Raw genomic sequence first — 16,219 nt, 5'->3', positions numbered from 1 at the left:
TAGGGGTGCAGATCCCAAACTTTGAGCGGAGTTTCAGACCAGTGTTGTTAAGATACCCCCCAAGTTTTGTGAACATTGGGTCAGGGGGTCCCGAGATATGGGCTTTCCCCTTTCCCCTTTCCCCTTTTCCCTATTGGGATGAATGGATCAGCGAGCCGATCCTGTGTGCATCTTCTCCAGAGCAAAACGTCCCGTGCCTAATTGGAATCATCTTGGATTACAAGTCCTCCCCAGCCCCTCCTGATGGAACAGAAGACAGCCACAGTAAGACCCCTTTGGGGGCTTTAATCTATAACTTTTCTCCTGTGTATGTGTGTGTTTGTGGGGGGGAAAGCAGAGTCTGTGTGTGTGTGGGGAGGGAGCAGTTTCTGTGGGTGGGGGGGAAGCCAAAGGGGGCTGTCGTCGGTTCTGCCTGGGGTGTGTGTTCCCCCTCGAGTCTCTCGCTCCCTGGTTTGAGGGGGGAGGTTTCAGTTGTGTGTCTTCTGGTTTTTCCCTGTTGCAAAGGTGTTGTTTTACAAGGTTGAGTTGCTTTGCAAACTGTTGTCGGGGCTGGGAGCTTTGTGCGTGGGCGGCAAGCTCTGCTGAGAGATGCACATTAAGGGTGGGGGGGACCCCTTTCAGGGCCCATATCTCAGCCCCCCCTGACCCAATCTTTACAAAACTTGGGGAGTCTTTCAATAAACGTCCTTTGAAGCTCTGCTGAAAGTTTGGGACCTCTAACCCCAAAAATGCCCCCCCAGAGCCGCGGAAAGGCGCGATTGTGTTTTTAATGGCTATTCAGCCGAATTTTTTTCCGAACTTTGAATTCCCGCCGAATTGAACGGATTCGAAGTGGGGGAGTTCGGACTTCGGCACATCCCGAATCTAAACAGGCCGAATTCGGCCGAATCCGAACTATACCGAATTTTTTTAAATTCAACAGCCCTAGATCAGTTCACCTGGAGAAAATGGCTGCTTTGGCAATTGGACTCTATGGCATTGAAGTCCTTCCCCTCCCCAAACCCTGCTTTCCTCAGGCTCCATCCCCTAAACCTCCCACCGGTGGCTACACCCCCTAAACCTCCCACCGGTGGTGGCTACCCCAGCCTGAACCCCTACCACCTGCAGCTGAGGTGATACAGACCAAAAGCAGAGGACTAGGCCTCTGAAGGGATCTCCAGCATCCAGGGTGCAGTTAGCATGAAACACACCTTATACAATATCGAGTCACAAACACAGAAGATGTCGACAATCACAGGATTTTCAAGCAGGGGAAGAAGGTGGTCAGGCATTCCTTGCCAAAAATGCAGCAGGAAATGTTGGATCTAGGGGAAAGCAAGCAGAGCACACCTCTGAACACCTGGGCAGCCATGCTCTTATACAGGCAAACGAATGGATGTGTGTTTCAAGATGCCTCACCTCTTCAAAGTTTCCATTAATGGCATTGTCAAGGACACACTGGCAGTGGGTTTTATACATCATGATAAGAGTGTCCACCTAGTTTAGCAACAAATAAAATTATTAATTTTTTTACAGAAAAATAAAACCGTTCACTTTTCCTTATATTTACGAAGTACAATTGTTCATTTTTAACGAGAGTTGAGGGATGGGCTGTAAACCTAACACAAAAGGAATTATGCGTGGAGTTCAGTAACACTGCCAAAAGGGACAGTCATTCTATTGAAAATTATTGTCTACCATTTATATACTACAGACCATTATTATTCTTTACAATCCCGTATCTCTTTGCCAGCCACCCTTGGCTTCTAAGATTCCCATTGTGTACTGACGGAGATGGGAAGAGAATAACTTGCCCAAGGCCAGCCAGCACATTCAGGCTATGCAGGAATGTGAATCCAAATCTGTTCATTGCACTACACAGGCTGTGGTCTTTCAGCCTCTGCTCTACATATTGATGCAGAACTGTGTGTGTGTGTAAAGTGCCGTCAAGTCGCAGCTGACTTATGGCGACCCCTTTTGGGGTTTTCATGGCAAGAGACTAACAGAGGTGGTTTGCCAGTGCCTTCCTCTGCACAGCAGCCCTGGTATTCCTTGGTGGTCTCCCATCCAAATACTAACCAGGGCTGACCCTACTTAGCTTCTGAGATCTGACGAGATCAGGCTAGCCTGGGCCATCCAGGTCAGGGCTGATGTAGAACTAAACATAGTGAAAAGTGTATCGTGGATGGCATCTGACGAAGTGGGCTCTGGTGCTCACCAACTTATGCAACATTTTTGAGTTTTTAATGTGCCCCAAGACCCCCATTTTCTGTAGAGTTGGTTATCTGAAAGGACCTGTCAGCTGTTAACTGCCCAGGCAGATTGCAGAAATACACATAGGAGAAAATCAAATGCTGATTATTGGCTTGTATCTGATTTCCAAAATGCATATTTATTTGTTTGTTTATCTCTCATGTTTATATTCTGCCCTCCTTCTGCCAAAGCAGGGTTCAGGGTGGTTCACATCATAAAATATACACTGTTCAGCAATTAATTTATAAATACATAGAACAATAAAATTTAGGATCCCAATAAAACCAATAAATGAATCAAAACAAGCCTTAAAAACAATGGTGCCAAGACTCATAGATGTCCTCCCCACATTAGGTAGAGAGTAACAGGAGGGAGATCCAGAGGTTCAGGCCTGCAATTACAATTTCGGTCCCTGTGTAACCCTGTATAACCATCGCTGTCCTCAACCATGGGCCTGGTGGAACATCTGTCTTTCAGACCCTTAGGAATTGGGCCAGATCTTTCAAGGAGTAAGTCTCCTTAGACAAACAGTTCCACCAGGTAGGGGCCACAGCTGAGAAGGCTTTAGCCCTCACTGAGGACAGCCAGATGGACTTTAGGCCAGGGATCACCAGTAGGCTATCTGTAAATGAGCGTAAGGCCCTCTGGGAGTAGGGTTGTCAGGTCCCTCTTCGCCACTGGCAGAAGGTTTTTGAGGCAGAGCCTGAGGAGGGCAGGGTTTGGGGAGAGGAGGGACTTCAATGCCATGGAGTCCAATTGCCAAAGTGGCTGGAGATCAGTTGTAATAGCAGGAGATCTCCAACTAGTACCTGGTGGTTGGCAACCCTATCTGGGGGGCATATTTTTTGTGATTGATATTGAAAGTTAAATGTACATATTATACAGCAGTTGCTACTGCAATTATTGATAGAAAACATCTCATTAAAGGACTGTTTCCTGCATAGATATAATTAATATTAATAACAAATTGCAACTGAATGTTGGACAATTAAATATGTATGTATAAGAGTAGACTTCATGCTACCTGGGCAGTGTTAATCATTTATGGCCCTAACCACAAGCCAGCAAATACTCTCATTGGCTAGATGGCCATCTGTCAGGAGTGCTTTGATTGTGGGATCCTGCATGGCGGGGGGAGGGTTGGGGTCACTGGGGATGTGGGGGGAGGTAGTTGTTAATTTCCTGCATTGTGCAGGGGGTTGGACTAGATGACCCTGGTGGTCCCTTCCAACTCTATGATTCTATGACTCCTGTGCGTATAGAGCTCATTCATGTGTAGTGTGAACATGCATGGGTTCTTAAAATATTGTATTTTGTTTTATATATATATATATATATACACACACACACACACACACAATCCCCCCCAAAACCCACAAAATAACATCAGTACAACAACACCAGCCACCAACAAACAAAACAAACACACACACAAAACATAACTACAGTTGAATCATTATTGATCAAGGGCTTAATATTTGATACATATTCTTGTATATTTTACAAGCATGGGTTCTTTCATAATTTATGCTGAATATGTATAGGAGGAAAGCAAGGGTTAGCAGGTGCAGACAGGCATGTTCCTGCTCTTGCTTCTATGTGCATTGATTGTTTACCACTATGATGTGTATGCAGTTCTATGTTTCAGGGTTTTACAGAAAACAAAGGTTTTGCAACATCCTATGGATGATCAAGTTGTCAAAAAGCAAACAAATAGTTTGTTGCTTATTATTTCTTGAGATAAGAATGTAGATTCTCTTTCATCCCATGAAATTATAATATAGCTCCTTCAACGCTCCCAAGGCCAGTTTAGCACATTTTGCCACTCCAATGCCCTCCACCTGTGCTGCCTCCACCACGTAGGATTGCCAAATTCCAGATGGGGTCTGGAATTACAACTGATCTCCAGACTACAGAGATCAGTTTCCCTGGAGAAAATGGCTGCTTTGGAGAGTGGAATCTATGAGATTATACCCCGTTGAGGTCCATCTCCTCCCCAAACCCCACCATCTGGCTCCAGCCCTTAATCTCTAGGAATTGAGCAACTCTACACCAGGTTCCACCTCTTTTGAACCCAGGTAGAAGCTGCATGAGTCACCCCTACCCTTGTCTGTGTCCCCTGCCAATTTGGAACCACAAGCAGCCTCCTGGATCACTTGGATGCTGGGGCACAGGGGCAGCCTTGAACACTCCAGCTTGCAAATTTTAGGCCATTGTTGCCAATTATTTATGCTACGTTATTTATGCTATTTTGACAAAAAGTAGAGGATGGAAAGCCCAGTTCAGAACAGGTGTGCTAACATTTTATAATATATATATATATTAAATATTTCTTTTAAAAACCCAATATTAAATAGTTCTTTCTAGAAAATAAGATTTTGCCTTTTTATCAAAATACAGCTCCTGCTGGATCATGCTGGGCATGAACTCAAATCCCTCAATTTCATGCAGCTACAGTTGGAACATGGAGAGGCAGGCAATGGCAAGCCACCTCTGAACATCTCTTGCCTTGAAAACCTTCTGGGGTCACCATAAATCAGCTAAGACTTGACAGCACTTTCTACCACCACTACCACCATTGGAACAAAAATTATCAAAACTGGAGGGAAAGAGGGAGCATCTTTATAGTATTCCCCATTTTTTACATTTAAAAAAAACTTAGAAAAATGAAGCACATTTCTCTTTTACACATGACTATTATTTTCTTTTTTTACACCACAGCAGTATAAAAGCCCTTGAGTTATTTTAGGTTACCCTTGCCATAACAATGACAAAATTAAGAATTAAAACTTACGAAAACGTCTCCAGTAATTAGCCACATAGATCTAAATATAAACCCATTCTGCTAATCAAAAACAATGCTATCTAGTGACATGTAAACACCACAGTTAGAGGAACATAATTTTAAAATAATCAGTAGACAGCAGGATAATCTTCTGTCCATTGGCAAAGGGGGGGGGGGGGAGAAACACTTTGAGATTTGCCCCAATCTTATCAGTGCTAAATTAATCCATTGGTATTTAGCATGGATAGGACTCTTAACTCTTTCTTTGTTTTGTCTTTCTCAGGTTAAATACCATTGGTTTGTAAAATATTAGGCAAGTTAATGAGTCAATAATTCAACAACCTCTCCACTGGAGAGCCAGTGAATAGGCGATAGGAGAGGCTTGCTTCCTCTATAAATCAATCAGGTCTGTTCAGCTATAGACATTTCTACCTGTTTCATGTCACTTCTGTGAAGCCTTCGAGGGAAGAGATAGAATTTTTAAAAATCTAGAAGTCAATATAAAATGCAAACATTTCCCATTTTACCTTGTCTTTAGAAATGCACCCTTCCAGCACAAGGTGTTGAGCACTTGGGAATTCTGGAAGGAGAGTCCCAGTTTTGGAGCTAAGGGAATATTTCCGAGTAAATCCACCCTGTAATGTGTGAAATAGCTTTACAAACGTAGATCAGTCACAATTTAAACAACCTTGATGAGGACCATACTAATTTGCCTACACTTAATGAGGACAGTATTTGGTTAAAATCAGTAACCATGGCAAAAATAGCAAATCATAATGTTAAAAAAGAATTAGTCCATTAACATTTCTAGACAGCATCTAAAAAAAGAAAAAGCTCTTCAGAACAACATTTGGTTTTTCCATTCTTCAAAGGGTGTATTAAAAACTGGCTAGGATTGCACAGGATCAGGCTGTATACATGCAGTTCTGCTGCATCAAAGACATTGGGATGTCTTTCATGGACTAAATAGGAATTCCATAATTACAAATGCATCCACGCCTCACATAACAGAGCGCACAGTACTCACCTCATTCTTTAGCTTGCTTCCAGAAAACCTTTGAAAAGCAAGGTTTCACTTTTAGCTTAGGAAAGAATAGTAGATACTTTTTTTCAATGTACTATTGTTACTCATTCTGTACTGTAGCTATATTGCTATATGAACAACAAGTCTAGATAATTTTGTTCCTTTTCTTAATCCTGTTGAAGGATATATTTAGAATCAGCACAATTTCAGCACCCCCTAAGTGGATACTGATAACTGTTTATCACATGGTTGCTGATGGTAACTTTTATGTGATGAGTATGCAACTGCATGGGGAACCAGTCATCATTGGTACCATTTGGCAATATAGGGACAAACTTTTTACTATTTGTCTGGATTACTGAATGGTTACAAATGAAGGGTATGACAAAAGGCTGGCAAGCTCTGCTTCCATTGTAGTTACACATACAATGGTAAACTTTCAAGCAGTAATCATTTGGTAAATGGCTTGTAAAGACCTCTGATTTCATGAAAATCAGAAGGTTTGTGCAAATGTAAGGGTCCTTCACACAGAAGGGCCCCCCATCTGTACATGACCCCACTTGGTGGATTTTTTGATCCACACTCTGGGATTATTTTCAGAATTAAGTAAAAAGAAGCCACCTGGAATAACCAAATGTTCCATCTCCCTGCCAGTCGCATACAGGGGTGGTCTTAACCAATCAGCAACAGGGGCAGCTGAGAGGGGCCTGACCACCCATAGACCCTCTCCCCAAGGGAAGGAGGAAAAGAAAAAGGAGCAGTCTCCCGCCACTGCCACTTGCACCTGTCCCGTCTGGGGCCCAGGCTGTCCACTCACAGTGACAGCCACGCACAATCAAGGACTGGGGCAGCCAGTTTTCAGCAACAGCTCCCACCTGCTGTGCACAGGGTGAGGGCTGCCCCTTGCTTGGCCTTGTTTGGGGGGCCCAATGGGTGTCAGTGATTATGGGACTTTATCCTGGATGTATGCTCAGGGCCTCCAAATAATTTAGACTGACCCTGGTCACATGTAGCTGTTGGCACAGGTAGAAGCTTCCTATTATCTCACAATCCTTCAGGCTCAATGCTTTTCAATTGGAATCAGTTTGCATTTTCAGCTGCTCATCATTGCATGCTAAGTAAATAAGTGACATTCATACACGTGTGAATTAGCCATAACTAAGGCTGCTTCTACATAGACATTTTGCTCCTCCTTGGCTTACAAACTAGAACAGGTTTTTCTTTTGCACCCATTTGGCATCATCCTCTAATTTTCCACTTTCAAGATTTCCCCTGTTTTGCTATGATCTTTTTTTGGAAACAATGCAGTAGATATTGTCGAAGGCTTTCACGGTCAGAGTTCATTGGTTCTTGTAGGTTATCCGGGCTGTGTAACCGTGGTCTTGGTGTTTTCTTTCCTGATGTTTCGCCAGCAGCTGTGGCAGGCATCTTCAGAGGAGTAACACTGAAGAGAGAGACACTGTCCTTCAGTGTTACTCCTCTGAAGATGCTGGCCACAGCTGCTGGCGAAACGTCAGGAAAGAAAATACCAAGACCACGGTTACACGGATAACCTACAAGAACCAATGCAGTAGATATCGGCAGGCCACTTGCAGGCAGAAGCTCATACCCAAATTAGGTTGTTTATATGAAAATAAATAAATAAATAGTAAATTGTGCTTGATTGCTTTTTTTTAGTTTTAAAATAACTAATATATTTTTAAAAACGAGGTAGGCAGGAAAACTTGGCGAACAGCTTTAGGCCTCTGTTCTGTTGATGAAGAGAGTTCATCTTAGGCAGCTGCTTATCAGTTGTATATCCAGGAGGGCATGGGGAGGGTGCTTCCCTGATGCCAGGGAGCATTCAACTGAACCTTAGCTGCTGCATGGCACAGGGGAATGTTGGTGGGGCTCAGCACCTCTCAGCACAATTCTTGTAGGAAATAACAGCCCATTCTTGAGCTGACGGTGTGCGGAGTCGGCAGGGAAGAGGCGCAGCAGCGCCTCCTCCTAAGCCGATTCACGCAGGCTGGGGAAACAAAAAAAGCCATTTTGCAGCTTTTTTTGTTTTCAACGGGGCCAAAAGCTCTGCCGCCGGCAGGACCGGCCTCGCCGCCAGCGTAAGTGCATGTAAACACGCGTTTACATGCACTTACGCTGGCGGCAAGGTCACACCGCCTCCACAAAACCTTTGGCCCAATTCTCAGGAATGGGGTGTAAATAAGGTGCCAAAAGGTCCCACCCACATCAGAACCATTTTTCTTCCATTAGCCCCTCTTGGCTGATGTTTTTCCACCATAGCAATGTAGGATTTTTTATGAGCTTTAAAAACAACAACAACAGTATATGCTCTTACACTGAATTGCGATGATATTGTAATGATCTGGTGACACAATCTACTATTTTCTCTGAATTCCCAACTTTCATTTTTAAGTAAGTTTAGCTTTAACTCTTTTCATTGCACAGATGTAAAAGAAAATCTGCAGGCAATTGTTCCTAGAAAGGAATGAGGAGGGGAAGGGGCAAGATGGCTGGAATGGGAAAGGAATTAATTGCTCAACCAATTGTACAGTTGAGCTGTTGCCACTGCAAATGCAGAAACGTTTCAACAGCCATTAAAACTACACAAAGAATAAAGTAGTGCATATCAATATATCTGAATCGAAAATAAACCCGAAATTAGATGTTTTGGCAATATTCGAGTTTTGGGTAGAACAAATACAAAATATGGGAATCTGCCTGAAGCCGAATAGGCGAGTCCCAAAAAAGCAGAATAGGTATTGAAGCCCTTGAAGCTACCCTGAAAATTTGGGAACTCTTCTTCCAAAAATGCTCCCACAGGAGCTTCGGAAAAATCCCCATAGACTATAATGGACCCAATTTGGGTGGGTGGGGGTAAACCCAGAAATAAAGTTGAAATACCCCTTTACTGGTATGGGTCTTTGGCTTATTCCAGGTTTACTGAAAAAAAATCAGGCCCAATAAACCTGAACCAGAAATTTACTGATTTTATTTTTCACAACCCTAACAAAGAATCATCACGGTGTAGATGCAGAGTAAGACTGAGGATTGATAATTACCAGCAGTGTTACAGCTATTATTTGAAAGTTATTGTATCATACCTTGTCAAACCTTTCCCAGAATATACAGAGTGATAGTACGCGCTGCTTTCTTTAATGCCAATGCCATAATAGTGATATCTGTAAATGTGGGAAACAAATTATATTTACAGATGGTTACAAAGGACACAGCAAACTGAAGGCAAATAGCATTAATGCAATTATTACATAGTCATTTTCAGTAATCCACTCTCACAAGACAGCCAGCAAAGGCCAAACTGGATGGTATTCTACTATCTCCAGGGCACAGAAAGTCTCACCACATATTATTTGCAGAGGCTGGTCTCTAAAGTGCTGCTCAATTCTAACTGTCTTTCACATATTATGGAGTACATAGGTTTGGTCCAGGGTCTCCAGCCCGTAACAATCACTTGTGACCTGCATGTTCTTCTCAATTACCATGCATACAGAGCTCAGTTCGATTGCAACTGTGGTACACGTGGTGAAGGAGCTTTCATCTTCCCCTCTGTGCCATCTTCCTGGTCTGCAATTATCGCAGCGGTGCCCTACTTGGCTCACTGGGGAAACTCATGTGTACAAACAGTGCCCCCAATCAGTTCATGTCAGGAAAATGGTGTGTGTAGGGAAGGCTGAAGCCTAGCGTTGCTACCGTCAAGGTGGGGCCTGGAGATCTCCCATAATTACAATTGATCTCCAAGAAACAGAGCTCAGTTACCCTGGAGAAAATAGTTGCTTTGGAGGGTGGACTCTATGGCCTTACCAATAACGTCCCTCCCCAAACCCTGCCCTCTCCAGGTTCTACCTCCTAAATCCCCAGGTATTTTCCAACCCAGAGCTGGCAACCCTACATGAAGCTACTTCTCCACTGTGTCACAGTCCTGATTCAAATAGGACCCCAACTGTGCTTCAGAATGGAATTCCCAGAGGGAATTAACAGAGGCAGAGAGACTGTGAGTCCTAGGGTTGCCAGCTCTGGGTGGAGAAATACCTAGAGATTTTGGGGGGGTGAGTCTGGGAAAGGCGGGGTTTGGAGTGGGGAGGGACCTCAGCAGGGTATAATGTCATAGAGTCTACCCTCCAAAGCAGCCATATTCTTCAGGTAATCTGGGGATCAATTGTATTTCTTGTTTTCTTGTTTTGTAATAGTGGGAGATCTCCAGGTGCCACCTGGAGGTTAGCAACCTAGTGAGTCCCCCTGGTAGTCATGTGGTCAACGTTGGACCTGAGTCAGTTGAAGGCAGAGAAGAAACCAGCCTTCTAAAGCCTCTGAGAGCTTGGAGAATCCTGGAGGGGAAGATTTTAATGTGTGGGGTGGATTCCAAATTCCCACAAGGATTCCTTGTGAGTCCCACCCTTGTCTTTTTATCTAATAATTAACTGGCCAGCCTCCAGGCAGATGACAAAGGAGGCACAACAGGCTCCTCCTCTCCCAGACAAGGCCCCAGGGTCTCAGTTAAGGGCAGGAGGTGGATGAAAATCAGCTGGCTCAATCCCCTGAGAGCTTATAAAAGCCTTGTGGTCAACAACGGGTGGGGACACTTTCCCAAATCTTTCTCCCCTTCTTCTTCTTATTGATTATTATTTTATTAAATTCCTACCCCACCCTCCCCAGCCTAGGCTGGGCACAGAGTGGCTCACATAATAGTATAATATACAATAATATAGAACAATACATTTTAAAACAGCAATGAAAACAGCCCTGTAACTACAATAAACAAAGGACAAAACTATCCGGTGGTGCCCCAAAAGTGTAACATGTGGTTATAGCCGGGCAAGCAAATGGATAAGACCCCATAAGATAGTAGAGGGAGGGGGACAGCAGTGGAGATTAGGAAGACCAGCATTTATAGAGAATAGAGCCATCGGTCTGGCAGAATAGCTCTGTCTTGCAGCCCCTGTAGAACTTTATAAGGTCCGGCATGACGCATGACTCATCAAGATAGCAGCCCATCAGGGAGCTCCACATTTATCCTAGGAATAGTACTATTAAGCCTTTTGGCTGATGAAGCTACTTTTGTAGCGAAAACGCTGGAATACATCCGGAGCCGCGTTACCATCTGCATCTCCGTTGCCTGAAGATACATTGAAATTGACTAAGAAATGACTCCATGTCTTATATGAACTTTGTTGCACCCTTTATCAGCTTTTTAGCTGGTTCTTTTCCCTTGCTTTGTAACCTCGGTTGCTTAGCCTTGTTTGTATATTTATTTTCATTGTAATATAGTTACAGCCTTGGCTGTTTTGCTGCTTGCTATCCATTGTCTGTTATCTTATTCGTTTATTTCTGCCTACTACTGTCTTATTCATATTAATACTATTTACAGTAGAGTGAGTGATTTGTACAAACTACCTGGAGGTTGGCAACACTATGTTAAAACAATAAAGTTAATTTAGGTTTGATAGGACAATAAGTATTGCATATATTTCAATCTCCTTCAACATTTCTGTGGTTTTTTTCCTGCGGGAAAAAGAAACTGGGGGGAACTTTTTTCCCTGTGGCTTCAACATTTCCATACGTTTTACATCTCTATAAATGCTTATAACTAGAAGTAAGGACCAGTTCTCATTTTGGCTCCTGTACAGAAGTAAGCTTCAAGCTTATGCATTGTCCTCCACCACCCAAAGATCCTTCAAGGTTAACTGGGCTACACATGTTTAAATGTCTATGAGAACTGGTTCTGCTTGCACAGCTTATGTCAATTTCTGCTAACCTCCAGGTGGTAGCTGGAGATCTCCTACTATTACAACTGATCTCCAGCTAATAGAGATCAGTTCCCCTGGAGAAAATGGCCGCTTTGGCAATTGAACTCTATGACATTGAAGTGCCTCCCCTCCCCAAACCCTTCTCAGGCTCTGCCCCAAAAACCTCCTGCTGGTGGCAAAGAGGGACCTGGCAACCCTACTCTTATTGCCAATCCTCTTTTTTCTCCCATGCTGTTTCTGAGGTACAAAATGGAAAGAGGGGGCTCTCAGTGAGCTGCAGCAGGGTGAGAGAAGTGGTGGTGGTGGTGCCACCTCTTAAGAAAACCTAAAGAGCCCTGAAGACTTTGGAACTGTGTGGTTGGTTGCAGGCCGTTTTGATTCATGCATATCTTTCCTTTACACCCTCACACCTTTTTCATATCCATTCTGCTCAAAGCGTTATTCATTTGTTTCTTCATTTATACCCACCTTTCCTCCCAGTGGGGACCCATAGCAGTTTACATTGTTCTTCTCCCCTCCATTTTATCCTTACAGCAACCCTGTAAGGTAAGTTAAGCTAAGAGTGTGTGGTTGGCCCAAAGTCACTCAGCAAACCTCCATAGCAGAGAGGAGATTTGAACTGGGGGGGGGGGGTCTCCCAGATCCTAGTCTGAAACTCTAACCACCACTACATGCTAACTGTAAGTGTTCTCTGTTAATACAGCAAACTACTGGAAAAATATAATGTAAAATGACACATTTTGGTTTTCACATCCTGACTGACAGGAGAAACAAGGAGGGGGTTGTCTTTCACCCTCCTCTCCTGTGTTCACTGACATATGTTCCTATGCAGCAAGTAGCCCTGACTGGAGCATATGCTGACACAAATGATGGCTGATAAGGCAATGATAGGATTAAGCGCCGCAGGGACTGGCAATAACCCGTTATCTCAAGGCCAGCTGCCATATCAGTTTTATTAACCTACTAAATCACTTTTAATAAATAAGATAATGCCTTTCAGAAGTGATGGAGGGAAGCTAAGATTTAGCATTGATCAAAGTCTAGAATAAAATTAAATGTAACTTGAGCTCATGCAGCCCATTGGAGGGGGGTGTCCACTGCCTGACACAGGCACGCAATGGTGGCCACAGCTGCACAGATCACCGTGGCCTCACTTGAAGAAAGTTAGTTGTTCTGCAGTAATGTTGTAATGAAAGGGACTTCAGTCAGACATGAATCTCATGAGTAATGTACTGTTACATTGGTTTCAAAAAGCTTAGTAGAACCATTGGCTGGGAAGATTCAGTCCTTCCTCTTACTCATGAATTAGACTAAGATTGGAGAATTTGTGGTTTGGAACAAGCTGCAGTTTGTTGTATCCAAATCAAGGGAAATGACATACAGTAATTGTTGTGTGTGTGTGTAAAGTGCCGTCAAGTCGCACCCGACTCATGGCGACCCCTTATGGGGTTTTCAAGGCAAGAGACTAACAGAGGTGCCAGTGCCTTCCTCTGCACAGCAACCCTGGACTTCCTTGGTGGTCTCCCATCCAAATACTAACCAGGGCTGACCCTGCTTAGCTTCTGAGATCTGACGAGATCAGGCTAGCCTGGGCCATCCAGGTCAGGGTTATAAATCAGGTTACTAGACCATAATTTAATCCTAGTTAGAATCCTGGTTTATAAATAGGAGAACAAATTGCTGTCTGCCATTACTCTTGATGTATGGGTTCTTATGGGTTCATTATTCAGCAACAGAGTTGCCTGAGTTGGGACTCCATAATTACAAAGCCAACACAAGATAACATCTGGTACTGACTTGCTTGTTTCAAGTTAACACAAGATGCCGTCTTGAACACAGAAGAGGGCAATTAGTGCCAGCGTATAACCCCCAGATCACCATCATTCAGCATAGAAATGAGTGAAGACAAGGATAAGGAAGCAGGCCAAGGAGTGTAGTTAAATTGTGGAACTCCCTGCCCCAGGATGTGGTGATGGCTGCCAACTTGGAAGGCTTTAAGAGGGGAGTGGACATATTCATGGAAGAAAGGGGTATTCATGGCTATTAGTTAAAATGGATACTAGTCATGCTGCATACCTATTCTCTCTAGTATCAGAGGAGCATGCCTATTATCTTAGGTGCGGTGGAACACAGGCAGGATGGTGCTGCTGCACTCGTCTTGTTTGTGGCTTCCTAGAGGCACCTGGTTGGCCCCTGTATGAACAGACTGCTGGACTTGATGGGCCTTGGTCTGATACAGCAGGGCCTTTCTTATGTTCTTAAGGGAAGTAATATATATGACAAAGGAAGATGGATCTATGTGCCACCTTGATGACTTTTTGTACTGCTGCTAAACTGGCAAACCTAATATGTTTTCATACTTTCCAGTAGAGTTGACAAGACAGTTAACCAGCACATTTTGTGTCCATTGACTTACAGAAATACATGTATGAATCATTAGATCTATCTGTCTGTCTCTGTCATTTCGGGTCTATATTTTAAGCCAGACTGAATGTAGCTTGAATGAATGAAGTTTCTTGAACAATCCAGTGATTTCATGGAAGGGGTAGAAGCTTCAATGTGAATATTGAATTCCCAGGCTTGTAAGTGGCTTCCCATTTAATTCAATGGTGAGGATTATTGTGTTGTAAAAATGGCAGAATAAATACTACTGTGCTTAAAACATGAACTGTTTACTGACAAAAGGACCTATCTACCAAGACTAGACAAAAAACTATAATGTGTAGAGATAACAAATCCTTACTTTTGACCAGTTTCATTTGAAGTCTAGCCCACTCCACACTTTCTTCCTTCCTCTTCTGCTCGCAGCTTGTGTCAGCAGAAGAGGGAGAAAAAGGCCATTTTACCTGACTCCCCATCATCACTGCAGTGTCCCATCTTTTGGTACAGAGGAGGGAGAAAACAGAAAATAGTCTGGGGGAAGGGAAGGCAGGAAAAAGTCTACTCCACTATCTCCTTTAGTGAATATCCCTGGATCCACTCCTCTGTCCCTGCTATTAGAAAGTGCTGCAAAGGCTCCGTATAGCATTTGCTCAAAAAGCAGCAAGAATCAAAATAAGGTTTTTAAAATTAAAAATATGACAGAGTAAAAAACCATTAATTACAACCACTGAAAAAACACCAGCCAGTAATCAATTCACAACAGAAAATTACATCTTGAAAATAATAAAATTATAAAAGTAAATATCACAAAACTAAGGAAATACAATACAAAAGTGAAATCTATTAGAAATTAATCATATTGCCTCGTGGCGCAGAGTGGTAATCAGTCAAAAGCTTTGCTCACGCCCTGAGTTAGATCCCGATGGAAGTCAGTTTCAGGTAGCCAGCTCAAGGTTGACTCAGCCTTGCATCCTTCTGAGGTCGGTAAAATGAGTACCCAGCTTGCTGGGGGTAAAGGGAAGATGACTGGGGAAGGCACTGTCAAACCACCCCGTAAACAAAGTCTGCCTAGTAGACGTCAGGATGTGACATCACCCCATGGGTCAGGAATGACCTGGTTCTTGCACAGGGGGACTACCTTTACCTTTTAATATTGTACACACAGTCAATTTGCTATATTTTCCCCACACACCCTAGAGACTGTTTGTCTATTCATCACATGCACTGGAATTTCAACTGTATGTATAAAGATTTTATGATATTCATTTCCAGATGAAAAATGACAGTTCACGAAACAAATATATAGAATGGGGGTCTTACTTTGAATGGCCCCTTGTGCCCAGCCTCCTTGTGGTGAGAAGAGGAAATTTCTGACGAATAGTCTAAAATGAGAGGTCAAAAAAATTAAGTATCTAGGACCAGCAAGGTCAAAAGTCAACCTTGGCCAAAGGACGAACCCTTATTATTAGTATTTATTTTATTAATATATGCTACATACATGGCATCTAGCAGGCAGACACCCAGAACTATTACAGTTTTCATTCACATTTTAATTCTCATTCAACATCATACTTAATTGTACTCCACACTATTGTTGCTCCCTGCAGCCTGCAATTTAGGTCCTGCAGCCTACAATTCAACTCCTTTAATCTGATTTTATTTATTGTTATACTATTGTCAGCACTGTGTTGTATGATTATTTTATAACAACCACAAAAAAACAAATTAAAGCAAGTCCTGCAACCAACAGTGGATCTGACTGCTCTTGAGGGGCTTATTCAGAAAGCTCCCCCCAGAAAGCGTCAAACCTGTGAGGCCTCTGCAACCACACCACTTGTCTTTTTAAGGAATGGAAGGGGAAGACTAGCTGCAAGGACTGTGCTTGTTTAGGGTTTTTAGTGCTCCGAGGGAATGCTAGGTGGCAATGACCAGGCATTTTGATCAGGGGAGCAATGCCACACTTTTAATCTGTATCCATTTTATACCGGTCTAATTGTGATAGCTACCCTGAAAAACACAGCTTGATAGAGATGG

The 16,219-nt window shown here is 43.1% G+C and overlaps 1 protein-coding gene across 1 annotated transcript in view; it reads right to left on the bottom strand.

Moving 5' to 3' along the window:
• Positions 1-16,219, bottom strand: part of RFX6 (regulatory factor X6) — a 52,449-nt gene that overhangs the window by 26,462 nt on the left and 9,768 nt on the right. The window contains exons 4-9 of the mRNA XM_056856217.1: positions 15,506-15,567; positions 9,143-9,220; positions 6,045-6,072; positions 5,545-5,652; positions 1,399-1,476; positions 1,191-1,304 (exon numbers count right to left, since the gene is read on the bottom strand). Of these exons, the coding sequence (XP_056712195.1) occupies positions 1,191-1,304; positions 1,399-1,476; positions 5,545-5,652; positions 6,045-6,072; positions 9,143-9,220; positions 15,506-15,567 (468 nt within the window). The remainder of the gene's footprint in view (positions 1-1,190; positions 1,305-1,398; positions 1,477-5,544; positions 5,653-6,044; positions 6,073-9,142; positions 9,221-15,505; positions 15,568-16,219) is intronic.

Source organism: Euleptes europaea, chromosome 10, assembly GCF_029931775.1.
Source record: "Euleptes europaea isolate rEulEur1 chromosome 10, rEulEur1.hap1, whole genome shotgun sequence".
Taxonomy (NCBI): domain Eukaryota; kingdom Metazoa; phylum Chordata; class Lepidosauria; order Squamata; family Sphaerodactylidae; genus Euleptes; species Euleptes europaea.
Note: the sequence above shows the minus strand (reverse complement) of the source record. Positions and strands in the feature narration are given on the sequence as shown.